At 43.4% G+C, this 13685-nt stretch overlaps 1 protein-coding gene across 1 annotated transcript; it reads left to right on the forward strand.

Moving 5' to 3' along the window:
- Positions 1–10255: 10255 nt before the first annotated feature.
- Positions 10256–12182, forward strand: LOC114117809 (galectin-10). Its single transcript, XM_042231372.1, has 4 exons — positions 10256–10308; positions 10683–10762; positions 11168–11375; positions 11926–12182. Exons 1-4 carry the CDS (start codon positions 10297–10299, stop codon positions 12037–12039), a joined length of 414 nt encoding a protein of 137 aa, XP_042087306.1. The 5' UTR covers positions 10256–10296; the 3' UTR covers positions 12040–12182.
- The last annotated feature ends 1503 nt before the right edge of the window (positions 12183–13685 follow it).

A 13685-nucleotide genomic window follows, 5' to 3' on the forward strand; every position in this document is an offset into this window, starting at 1 on the left:
CAAAGAGTCGGACACGACTGAGCAACTGAACCAGCTGAACCTAAAGAAAAGTAAATAGAGAGGTATTTCATGTTTATAATTTAATCAGAATAAGGAAGAGAAAATTCTGGTGAAACCACGCTGAGATATCTGATCTTAGGATTTAATGCAAAAAGTATTTAGTAGCTGTGTCAACTTTCTTGTAATGCAAGACAGTGGGAAATGTTAAACCATATAAAAAGTAATGTGTGTAATACACAGCGATGAGGAAATTGCAAATCGTATCAACACTGCTGTCAGTTGCTTCATTTTCTAGAAGAAGTGGTGACTGCTTACCCATGTTTGACGGGCATCTTCATGTAAGGTTGGCGGGAATGATATCTAACACAGTCTTCCAGGGACTTCCCTGTGGTCCCCTGGTTAGGACTCTGCGCTTCCACTGCAGGGGGTACAGGTTCGATTCCTTGTCAGGGAACTAAGATCCCACATACGTCAGAGCAACTAAGCCAATGGGCCACAACTACCGGAGCTCCCCCACCACAGTGAAAGCTTGTGCACTGCAATGAAAGAGTCCATGTGACACAATAATTTTTAAAAAAACACGAGGCTTTATTAGAATTTAAGCAGTTTTTGTGTGTCTTCAGTGTGTGTGTGTGTTTGAGTGTGTGTGAGAGAGAGAGATAGCATCTCGTTCTGTCACGTGTGTAGCCGCCGTGTAACCACCACCACTGTCCATGCACACACTGTTCCCTTGTGCTAACCCTTTATAGTCAGGTTCTCAGCCCGATCTGAAGCCTTGATGAGCACTGAGCTTCATCACTAGAATTTTGTGCTGTCAAGAGTTGAGTCCTACAGTAAGTAACCTGTTGAGATCGACATCTTTCCTTCCTCACAGTACCCTTGAGATTCATTCTGTTTTGTTTTGTTTTCCAAGTATCAAGTAATCAATACAAATTCTCCTTAACTCCAGGCAGGGTCAGACTTTCTGTTCTATTTATTTTATTCCCTTTTCTTGCCTTATTTTACTGACTAAAACCTCCAGTAGTAGGTCAGGTAGTAGTGATAATGAATCTTGGCTTGTTTTGGATCTTAGACTGAAAACATTCAGTTTTTCATTATTGAGTGTGATGTTGACTGTAGATTTATTATAGCGTTCTATCAGGTTGAGAAATTTCCCTTCCATATCTAGTTTGCTGATGATATTTGGCAGAAAGCAACACAATTCTGGAGGGCAGTTATCCTTCAGTTAAAAAATAAATGTAAAATTAAAAAAAAAGAAAAAACATGTTTTTAAAAGAAAAAGTTTTATGGGAAAGAATTATGATTCTCGAGAAGCTGCAAATGTTGTGTAGTGAGGTCGCATGTACCCATTGCCTGTGCTGTGTGCTAAGTCACTTCAGTCAAGTCTGACTCTTTGCAACCCTAAGGATTGTGACCCCCAGGTTCCTCTGTCCATGGAATTCTCCAGGCAAGGATACTGGAGTGGATTGCCATGCCCGCCTCCAGGAGATCTTCCTGACCCAGGGATTGAACCCATGACTTTTATGTCTCCTGTGTTGGCAGGCAGGTTCTTTACTGCCACTGCCACCTATTGCCTAGTTTTTCCCAATTGCATACGTCTTACATAATTATAGTCCAAGGTCAAAACCAGGGATTAAACATTGGTACAATGGATGCATATAGTTCTGTGTCATTTTATGAGAAATGTAGGCATGTGTAACCAGCCCCACAATCAAGATCAAACATTACTGCAGCGTCAAGATGGACCACATGCTGTTCCTGTGTAGCAGCGTCTGGCGCTTCTCCCTGACCGCTGTCTACAAGCACCACCCGTGTCCTTTCTGTCTCTAACTTTTCACTTTTGAGGATGGTAAACAAATGTGCTTACACATTATGTGACCTTTTCAGTGTTTTAGTGAAGTAACATTGGTTCATAACATCATAACAGTCTCATGTGTGCAGCCTTATACTTCTGCATCTGTATGGTCTGCACCGCCAAATACTGTGTTTCTGTCCGTCATCGTACAGTTGATCTGCTCACCCATTGTGCCTCCCCCCATAACTACTGTTCTGTTTCCTATGCATTTATTTTCATTAGGCTTGTTTATCTATTTTGTTGATGTTGTTTGCTTTTTATGTTCCACCTATGAGTGAAGTTATATTTTTCTTTCTCAACCTGACTTATTTCCACTTAGTACGATGCCCTCTAGGCCTGTCCATGCTGTTGCAGTTGGCAGCATTTCATCTTTTCTATAGCAGAGTCGTGTTTCATGTATATATATGTCTATATCTCACCTCTTCTTTATCCAGTCATCCAGTGACGGGCACTTTCTGTTTCCATATCATGCTGTTGTCCATAATGCTTTGACAAACATAGGGGTGCATTTACCTTATGAGTTAGTGTTTTTGTCTTCTTTGTGCACATACCCTAAAGGGGGATAGCTGGATCATATGTTAGTTCTGTCCTCAACTGTTTCCATAGAGGCTATACCAATTTAGATTCCCAGCAAGAGTGTGCGAGGGTTCCCTTTTCTATACATCCTTGCCAACACTTATCATTTTTAACCTTTTTGTGAATAGCCATTCTGACAGGCATGAGTTGATATCTAATTGTGGTTCTGAATTGCTATTCCCTAATGATTTGTGGTGTTAAACAATCTTTTCATGTGCCCATTGGCCGTCTGGATGTCTTCTTCCAGACAATGAGAAACTGCCTCTTCGGCTACTGTCCACTTTTTAATCAGGTGGTTTGTTGTCTTGCTGTTGACTTGTATGAGTTCTTTATATACTTTGGATATTATTAATCTTTATCAGATGTATCATTTGCAGGTATTCTCCCCTGTTTGGTAGGTTATTTTTTCATGTCCTTGATGTATTGTTTACCATGAAGGAGATGTTTAGTTTGATGTTTATTTTTGCTTTTGTTTGCCTCCGATCAGGTGACATAGCTAGAAAGATACCACTAAGACTGATGTCAGTGAGCATGCTGCCTGTGTTTTCTCCTTGGAGTCTTCTGGTTTCAGGTCTTAGATTCAAGCTTTTCATCAATTTTGAGTTTAAACCTGTATATGATGTGAGAGAATAGTTTCTTTTTGTGTGCCTGACTTTCATAGCAGTTATTGAAGAGACTGTCCTTTCTCCTGGCGTGTTCTTTGTTCCTTTGTCATAAATCAATTATCCATTTATGTGTGGATTTTTTCTGGGCTCTCAATTCTGTTCCATTGGTGATATGTCACTCTTTTTTTTTTGTCCAGTTCTGCGCAGTTCCAAATTGGGAAAGGTGTATGTCAAGGCTGTATGTTGTCATCCTGCTTATCTAACTTCTATGCAGAGTACATCATGAGAAATGCCAGAATGGATGAAGCACAAGCTGGAATCAAGATTGCAGGCAGAAATATCAATAACCTTAGATATGCAGATGACAACACCCTTATGGCAGAAAGCAAAGAAGAACCAAAGAGCCTCTGATGAAACTGAAAGAGGAGAATAAAAAGTTGACTGAAAACTCAACATTCAGAAAACTAAGATCAGGGCATCTGGTCCCATCACTTCCTGGCGTATTCGCCAGGGGGAAACAGTGAAAACAGTGACAGACTTTTTTTGGGGGGGGCTCCAAAATTGATGCTTTTGAACTGTGGTGTTAGAGGGACTCTTGGTGTTAGAGAGTCCCTTGGACTGCAAGGAGATCCAACCAGTCCATCCTAAAGGAGATGAGTCCTGAGTGTTCATTGGAAGGACTGATGCTGAAGCGGAAACCCCAATACTTTGGCCACCTCACGCGAAGAGTTGACTCATTGGAAAAGACCCTGATGCTGGGATGGATTGGGGGCAGGAGGAGAAGGGGATGACAGAGGATGAGATGGTTGGATGCCATTACCAACTTGATGGACATGAGTTTGCGTAAACTCCGGGAGTTGGTGATGGACAGGGAGGCCTGGCTGCAGTGATTCATGGGGTTACAAAGAGTCGGACACGACTGAGCAACTGAACCAGCTGAACCTAAAGAAAAGTAAATAGAGAGGTATTTCATGTTTATAATTTAATCAGAATAAGGAAGAGAAAATTCTGGTGAAACCACGCTGAGATATCTGATCTTAGGATTTAATGCAAAAAGTATTTAGTAGCTGTGTCAACTTTCTTGTAATGCAAGACAGTGGGAAATGTTAAACCATATAAAAAGTAATGTGTGTAATACACAGCGATGAGGAAATTGCAAATCGTATCAACACTGCTGTCAGTTGCTTCATTTTCTAGAAGAAGTGGTGACTGCTTACCCATGTTTGTCGGGCATCTTCATGTAAGGTTGGCGGGAATGATATCTAACACAGTCTTCCAGGGACTTCCCTGTGGTCCCCTGGTTAGGACTCTGCGCTTCCACTGCAGGGGGTACAGGTTCGATTCCTTGTCAGGGAACTAAGATCCCACATACGTCAGAGCAACTAAGCCAATGGGCCACAACTACCGGAGCTCCCCCACCACAGTGAAAGCTTGTGCACTGCAATGAAAGAGTCCATGTGACACAATAATTTTTAAAAAAACACGAGGCTTTATTAGAATTTAAGCAGTTTTTGTGTGTCTTCAGTGTGTGTGTGTGTGTGTTTGTGTGTGTGTGTGAGAGAGAGAGATAGCATCTCGTTCTGTCACGTGTGTAGCCACCGTGTAACCACCACCACTGTTCCATGCACACACTGTTCCCTTGTGCTACCCCTTAATAGTCAGGTTCTCAGCCTGATCCAAAGCCTTGATGAGCACTGAGCTTCATCACTAGAATTTTGTGCTGTCAAGAGTTGAGTCCTACAGTAAGTAACCTGTTGAGATCGACATCTTTCCTTCCTCACAGTACCCTTGAGATTCATTCTGTTTTGTTTTTCCTAGTCAAGTAATCAATACAAAGCCTCCTTAACTCTAGGCAGGGTCAGACTTCCTGTTCTATCATTTTATTTACTTTTCTTGCCTTATTTTTACTGACTAAGACCTCCAGTAGTAGGTCAGGTAGTAGTGATAATGAATCTTGGCTCGTTTTGGATCTTAGACTGAAAACATTCTTCATTATTGAATGTGATGTTGACTGTAGATTTATTATAGCGTTCTATCAGGTTGAGAAATTTCCCTTCTATATCTAGTTTGCTGACGATGTTTGGCAGAAACCAACACAATGCTGGAAAGCAGTTATCCTTCAATTAAAAAATGAATAAATTTAACATTAAAAAAAGATTTTTTTAAAAGATAAACTTTTATTGGAAAGAATAATGAATTCTCGATAGGCTGCAAATGTTGTGTAGTGAGGTCCCATGTACCCACTGCCTGTGCTGTGCTACGTCACTTCAGTTAAGTCTGACTCTTTGCAACCCTAAGGATTGTGACCCCCAGGTTCCTCTGTCCATGGAATGCTCCAGGCAAAGATACTGGAGTGGATTGCCATGCCCACCTCCAGGATATCTTCCTGGCCCAGGGATCGAACCCACGGCTTTTATGTCTCCTGCCTTGGCAGGTGGGTTCTTCACTGCTACTGCCACCTATTGCCTAGTTTTTCCCAATTGCATACATCGTACATAATTATACTTGTGTCAAAACCAGGGATTAAACATTGGTACAATGGATGCATATAGTTCTGTGTCTTTTTATGAGAAATGTAGGCATGTGTAACCAGCCCCACAATCAAGATCAAACATTACTGCAGTGTCAAGATGGACCACATGCTGTTCCTGTGTAGCAGCGTCTGGCGCTTCTCCCTGACCGCCATCTACAAGCACCACCCGTGTCCTTTCTGTCTCTAACTTTTCACTTTTGAGGATGGTAAACAAATGCGCTTACACATTATGTGACCTTTTCAGGTCGGCTTTTCCACTCAGGACAATGCTCATGTGATCTCTTGATTTCCTCTTAACCTCACTGTCCTTCACTTCTGCCTCTTTTTCTTTTGGGTCCTTGATTTGAACAACTCAGTGCCAATTCATTCCTGTTGTAAGCTGCACTCACTCCCTTGGTGATCTCAGTGTTTCACAGTTTTAATTGCTATCGATATGTTAGAATTTTAAATTTTATATCTCCGACCAGACCTTTCTTCCAAATCATGCATTAACCCCCGTACAATAGCCATCTCAACCTCCAAGTGCCCAAAGCTGAATTCCTTATCTTTTTCCTTCCCAGTGGTCCCAGCTACAGTTTGCTGACCTCAGTGTATAACTTCAGTAGTTCAGTAAATAAGATCAGAATCCTACTAGTCACTCTTGATTCTCACTTTTAGTGTTTTAGTGAAGTAACATTGGTTCATAACATCATAACAGTCTCATGTGTGCAGCCTTATACTTCTGCCTCTGTATCGTCTGCATGACCAAAAACTGTGTTTTTGTCCATCATCGTACAGTTGATCTGCTCACCCATTGTGCCTCCCCCCATAACTACTATTCTGTTTCCTTTGCATTTATTTTCATTAGGCTTGTTTGATGTTGTTTGCTTTTTATGTTCCACTTATGAGTGAAGTTGTATGATATTTGTCTTTCTCAACCTGACTTTTTTCCACTTAGAAAGATGCCCTCTAGGCCTGTCCATGCTATTGCAATTGGCAGGATTTCATCTTTTTTATAGCAGAGTAGTGTTTCATGTATATATATGTCTATATCTCACCTCTTCTTTATCCAGTCATCCAGTCATGGGCACTTTTTGTTTCCGTATCTAGCTGTTGTCCATAATGCTTTGACAAACATAGGGGTGCATTTATCTTTATGAGTTACTGTTTTGTCTTCTTTGTGCACATACCCTAAAGGGGGATAGCTGGATCATATGTTAGTTCTGTCCTCAACTTGTTCCAGAGAGGCTATACCAATTTAGATTCCCAGCAAGAGTGTGTGAGGGTTCCCTTTTCTATACATCCTTGCCAACACTTGTCATTTTTTACCTTTTTGTGAATAGCCATTCTGACAGGCATGAGTTGATATCTAATTGTGGTTCTGATTTGCATTTCCCTAGTAATTCATGGTGTTAAACAATCTTTTCATGTGCCCATTGGCCATCTGCATGTCTTCTTCCAGACAATGAGAAACTGCCTCTTCGGCTTCTGTCCACTACTAACCAGGTGGTTTGTTTTCTTGCTGTTGACTTGTATGAGTTCTTTATATACTTTGGATATTAGCCTTTATCAGATGTATCATGTGCAGATATCCTCCCCTGTTTGGTAGGTTATTTTTTCATATCCTTGATGGTATTGTTTACCGTGAAGGAGATGTTTAGTTTATGTTTATTTTTGCTTTTGTTTGCCTCCGATCAGGTGACATAGTTAGAAAGATACCACTAAGACTGATGTCAGTGAGCATGCTGCCTGTGTTTTCTCCATGGAGTCTTCTGGTTTCAGGTCTTAGATTCAAGCTTTTCATCAGTTTTGAGTTGATTTTTGTATATGATGTGAGAGAATAGTTTCTTTTTTTGTGTGCCCGACTTTCATAGCAGTTATTGAAGAGACTGTCCTTTCTCCATGGTGTGTTCTTTGTTCCTTTGTCACAAATCAATTATCCATTTATGTGTGGATTTTTTCTAGGCTCTCAATGCTGTTCCATTGGTGATGTATCACTCTTTTTTTCAGTCCAGTTCTGTGTAGTTCCAAATTAGGAAAGGGGTATGTCAAGGCTGTATGTTGTCATCCTGCTTATCTAACTTATATACAGAGTACATCATAACCTCTTTACTGAACTCCACAGTTCTACCAACTCCTCTTCCACAAACCTCATCCAAGTCCCGGTCACTGCTCTCCAGGATTAATGGCCTTGTGAATGGTTTTGTTTTGTCCAGGTCCACGTACAGTCTATTTTCCACACAGCAGCAGAGGAGATCCTTTTAAAACACAAATGAGAACAGATCCCTCCTCTGCCTCAAGCTCCCATGTTACTTACAGCAGGACTCCTGCAATAGCCTGTGATCTGCTTTTCCATCTCCTGACTTCAACCCTCCTTCTGTCTCATGACTCCAGTCACACAGTCACCCTTTTGTTCCTCGAAACGTCACATTGTCCTTTCACATTGTGGTCTGCGTGCTGATCTCTCTAACTAGAAGTTCTACCCAAAATACACATGGCTCTTTTCCTGACGTCTAAGCCTTTGCTCAGTTCTCATCTCCTCAACAAGGGCCACCTTAACTAGCCTATTTGAGATTAAGCCCTTTGTGGACTGCTGTGTTCTATTACCCACATCTTTTTCAAGACAGTTCTTCCCTTCTAACACATTATATGTTTTACTTGTGTTTTATAATTTGAAAGATGCTGCATATATTTTCCATCTGGAGTATAAGCTCCATAGAGCAAGATTTTTATCTGTTTTTTTCCACTTATGCAGATAGTACAAAGCCTGCTGCCAATTCATATCTCAATAAGCAATTGTCAAATGAATAGATAGATGGTTGGATCCCTTTGATTGCTTTACTAACAACCCTCTGATTTGGGATGATGGTCATCAGATAGTCTATGTGTAAGAAGACTGGGTGTAGCAGGGGTTACACTTTTAATAAGGCCTCACAGTGGCAGAGCTTAGACTCTCATCCAGGTGGTGTGTCTCTCCAAGTCTAGGGCCAATAGGGAAATTGCCAGCAAAGATGCTGGAACAGGTTTGATGTCAAAGAAAAAGTCAGTTGCATAAGGCATGGGATGGGTGCCAGTTTTATGAAGAAGGGTAGCCAGGGAGCTCTCTGTTACAGCTGTATCGTTGTCGTTTATCAGTAGACACAAGGAATTGCACTTAGATTAAGCATATCAGCATCTCTAGTACGTGAACCATTAACTTGCTGATGTTCAGGCTGGTTTTAGAAAAGGCAGAAGAACCAGAGATCAGATTGCTAACATCCACTGGCTCATGGAAAAAGAGAGTTACAGAAAAACTTCTATTTATGCTTTATTGACTATGCCAAAGCCTTTGACTATGTGGATCACAAGAAACTGTGGAAAATTCTGAAAGAGATGGGAATACCAGACCACCTGACCTGCCTCTTGAGAAACCTGTATGCAGGTCAGGAAGCAACAGTTAGAACTGGACATGGAACAACAGACTGGTTCCAAATAGGAAAGGGAGTATGTCAAGGCTGTATATTGTCACCCTGCTTATTTACCTTCTATGCAGAGTATATCATGAGAAACGTTGGGCTGGAAGAAGCACAGGCTGGAATCAAGATTACCGGGAGAAGCAGCAATCACCTCAGATACGCAGATGACACCACCCTTATGGCAGAAAGTGAAGAGGAACCAAAAGCCTCTTGATGAAAGTGAAAGAGGAGAGTGAAAAAGTTGCCTTAAAGCTCAACATTCAGAAAACGAAGATCATGGCATCTGGTCCCATCACTTCATGGCAAACAGATGGGGAAGCAGAGGAAACAGTGTCAGACTGTATTTTGGAGGGACTCCAAAATCACTGTGGATGGTGACTGCAGCCATGAAATTAAAAGATGCTTTACTCCTTGGAAGGAAAGTTATGAGTAACCTAGATAGCATATACAAAAGCAGAGACATTACTTTGCCAACAAAGGTCCGTCTAGTCAAGGCTATGGTTTTCCAGTGGTCACGTATGGATGTGAGAGTTGGACTATAAAGAAAGCTGAGCACTGAAGAATTGATGCTTTTGAACTGTGGTGTTGGAGAGGACTCTTGAGAGTCCCTTGGACTGCAAGGAGATCCAACCAGTCCATTCTAAAGGAGATCAATCCTCGGTGTTCATTGGAAGGACTGATGCTAAAGCTGAAACTCTAATACTTTGGCCACCTCATGTGAAGAGGTGACTTATTAGAAAAGGCCCTGATGCTGGGAGGGATTGAAGGCAGGAGGAGAAGGGGATGACAGAGGATGAGATGGCTGGATGGCATCACCGACTCAATGGACATGAGTTTGAGTGAACTCCTGGAGTTGGTGAGGGACAGGGAGGCCTGGAGTGCTGCGATTCATGGATTCCCAAAGAGTCGGACACAACTGAGTGACTGAACTGAACTGAACTGAGTACAGTTTGAACCCACTTCTTGGGTCCTTGGAGAGGCCCACCACCTGGATGAGAGACTAAGCTCTGCCACTGTTAAGCCTTCTTCAAAGTGTAACCTCTGCTAGACCCAGCCTTCTTACACATAGAATATCTGATGACCATAATCCCAAAATAGAGGGTTGTTAGTAATGCAATCAAAGGTGGACTGAATACACTTTTGATTCCATGAATTTCAGAAGAATAGAGGGCAGGGCTCTGTAGCCTGAGTGAAAGGGTCAGGAGTGACTCAGCTCCTAACTGCATTTATAGGGCGCCTTCTCTAGACAGACACACACAGTTTCAACAGGGAAGAAAGGCCCAGCTGGAGACGATGGACTCCTTGGTATGAAGGATGGGAGGAAGGAATCTGATTACCTCTGCTGCTGGTGCCGGGTCACCTTGAGACCAATCATTGCGTGAATGCTGGTAGAGAATGGGAAAGAGTGTGCGTGTGTGAGTGGGAATCACTGGATTTGCATTATTGTATGTCCTTTTGCACACTGTTTCTCTGGGTTTGGAAGTGTTTGTATATAACATATGTATCTGTGCCTCTGAGTGCATGTCTGGACTCGGATTAATGTCTCCTTGTTGGAGGTATACTAATGTCTCTTAGCTGCGGGAGGAGATCACGTTTTGTGTCCTGATTCCTGATTGGGCAACGATGTGGGGGAGAGGACACTGGCTCTTCATTCACTGACGCATCCGTCTCTTCCATAGCCGAACCCCTACCAGCAGTCTGTTTCCCTGACTGTGTGTTACATGGTGAAGATCAAGGCAAACCTTCTGTCTCCTTTTGGGTGAGTAGAGGCCAGTTCATGTCTGATGGAGGGTGAAGCAGAAGGGGAGAGTGTTAGCATGTCTTGGGGACACTCATTGGAAAGAGCTTGATCTTCTTGAATCATCGGAATAAGCTGAGGTGTCTCATGCAAAAGTGTGAGATTACACTCCAGGCAGGATTTCCTTCCTCTGTGTGTCTGTGTGTATGTGTGTGTGTTGGGGGGTGGGGTGGAATGGGGGGAGGCAGGGAAGTAAAAGAGAGAGAGATAGCAAAGTGTGAAAGGTATAAATATTTTGAGAAAGAGGGCAAGGCGAAGGGGAAGGAAGGAGGTGGGGAGAGAGAAAAAAGGTCTGCGGTTGTTCCTGAGGAAGTTGTTGTCTGCAGTAAATGCCTGCCTGCAGGGGCTGTCCTCCTGTCTTTGCAGGAAGAACCCAGAGCTTCAGGTGGATTTCGGCACGGGTACTGGGGAAAGCGGCGACATTCCATTCCGTTTCTGGTACTGCGATGGCATGGTGGTGATGAACGCTTTAAAGGATGGGAGTTGGGAGAAGGAAGAGAAAGTTCGTACTGACGCTTTCATGCCAGGCCAGTCATTTGAGCTGCGGTTCTTGGTGCTGGAGAATGAATACCAGGTGTGTGAGCCCTCCAGGTGTGGGATGCTGTGGCTGTGTCGGGCCTGCTGTGGAGAAACAAGCAGAGAGTCCAACTCTGATGTGATTGCTAGAGACCAATTTTTTTTTTGTTTTCTACTTTTAACACATGTGCTTTTTAAAATTGAAATGTCATTGATTTCCCTTACTGTGTGAGTCTCAGGTGCACAGCAGAGTGACTGAGCACCTTGTCCCCGTATAGCATAGGCCCCTATACTCAGGATCTTGTGTGCTGTACAATTAGATATTCTGCGGTGAACTCCACACAGCTCTTCCTGTATCGGACAGTCAGCAGTGTGGAGGGAGACGTGCAGGCCCCCTGCCCTCAGGGCAAAGCAGGGCTGGCAGCTCTGGAGGCGAGGAAGTGGACATGGAGGATGATTCCTACAGCAGTGTCTTGGCAGGATGTCCAGGAGAATTTCTGCTTTGCTTTTACAGAGTAAAGAAATTTTAGAGAAGGCAATGAAAATAGGAAAGGGAAAGGGGAGGCCTAATTGTTCTGAGCTCACAAGAAATATATCTCCTTCCTTAGGTGTTTGTGAATAGCAAGCCCATCTGCCAGTTTGCCCACCGCCTGCCCCTGCAGTCTGTGAAAATGCTGGTTGTGAGGGGAGATATCGTGCTGACTTCAGTGGATACGTTATAAGGGGCAGAAGATCTTCCAGGGAAGATATCCATCCCGTTACACTCTACTATAATGTGCAGGATCATGGCCACTCCCAGAAGATGCCAGGATGTCCCCCTGCCCTCACACTTATGCCAGTGATAATAAAAGATTCCTGATACGAACTAGGACTTGGCTCTTGCTTGTAGGGAAGGGCAGATTTGGCACAAAGAGAAAAGTCGTCCCAGGTGTGGAATGCGGAGTGTGGTTTGGGAAGGGCCCAGTTGGCCAAAATGTCAAGGGCTCTCCCTGAAGCAGAGACAGAGTGAGTGTCTCAGGATGTCGTGAAGAAGGTGGTCAGGTTTGGGGTTGTTTAAGGAAGGGATACGACTTTATATGTGAGCCTCTTTTGACTTGTTTTTTCATTCCTCAAATATTTATTGGTCCCTGTATTTGTCAGGGTTCTCCCGAGAGACTGGTGTGTGTGTGTGTGTGTGTGTGTGTGTGTGTGTGTGTGTGTGTGTACACATGTACACACAGAGGAATTTGGTTATGTAGCCTGACGAGTCCCAAGATCTTCAATGATGTAGTTCTAGTCTGAGTCTGGAAGCCCGAGACCCAGGGAGAGCCAGCGTTTCAGTTCCGTTCTGAAGGCAGGAAGAATCCTCCCTTCTCTGGGCCGGTGAGATTTTTGTGCTGTTTAGGTCTTGAGATGATGGGGGAGCCCATCCACACGAGGGAGGGCAGTCTGTTTTACTCAGTCTGTGGATTCAGATGTGAATCTCATCCCAGGAACACTGTCACAGACACACTGAAAATCACGTATAACCCAACACCTGACCACACAACAGCCCAGTCAAGATGACACAGAAGATTAACCATTACAGCTCCTTTCTGTAACTTACCTTTATACGTGCCAGACAGTCCGTGTGAACCCTACGTGATGCTGAGAGGGCTAGAGAATGGTGTTGTTGGCAAAAGGAACTTGATACTGAAAAGCCAAGGATAAAGTCAGCCTGGTGGGGTGTCTGGAACTCAGGAGCTGAACGTCAGGTGTTCGGGCAGATACGACAGAAACCACGGTGCGTGGCTCTCCTGGTTTCTGTCCCCCTGGCTTAGGAACATCTGGCAGCTTTCAGGAGTTATGAAGTGTGATGTAGGAGGCTGCACCCAGATCCTTCCGGACCCCTCCAGCCTGGAGGTCTGCTAGAGACATAGGACCTAATGAATCCCTGAGTCTCTGAGTGCCTACCGTTTCCTAGACACTCCGTATATAAAAGGAGGCTGCGTGCTTTTGTCCTCTTCAGGCCCTCTGAGCCTTCTTCCCTATTTCTATACCTTGACAATGAACAGCCTGTAGAGGAAAGGAAGAAACAAATTCTTGTAGAGTGGCGTAAAAAAAGAATACAGTGCTTAAGACAAAATCTAACCAAGGAGGTGCCAGACTTCCACACCGAAAATGACAAAACACCACTGATAGAGATTACAGACGAGCAGCCTCAATAATGAAGAGACATTCCATGTTTATGGGTGGAAGACAATGTTGTTAATACCGTTAATTCTAAATATGTCATCCAGTGTGGTTTGAGAGATTCAGTGCATCCTCTGTGAGAATGCCAGTGGCTTCTGTGTACAGAATGGAAAACAGATTCTAAAATTGACATGGAACAGAAAGGGACACCAAACAG

The sequence above is a fragment of the Ovis aries genome, chromosome 14, assembly GCF_016772045.2.
Source record: "Ovis aries strain OAR_USU_Benz2616 breed Rambouillet chromosome 14, ARS-UI_Ramb_v3.0, whole genome shotgun sequence".
In the NCBI taxonomy this organism is placed as follows: domain Eukaryota; kingdom Metazoa; phylum Chordata; class Mammalia; order Artiodactyla; family Bovidae; genus Ovis; species Ovis aries.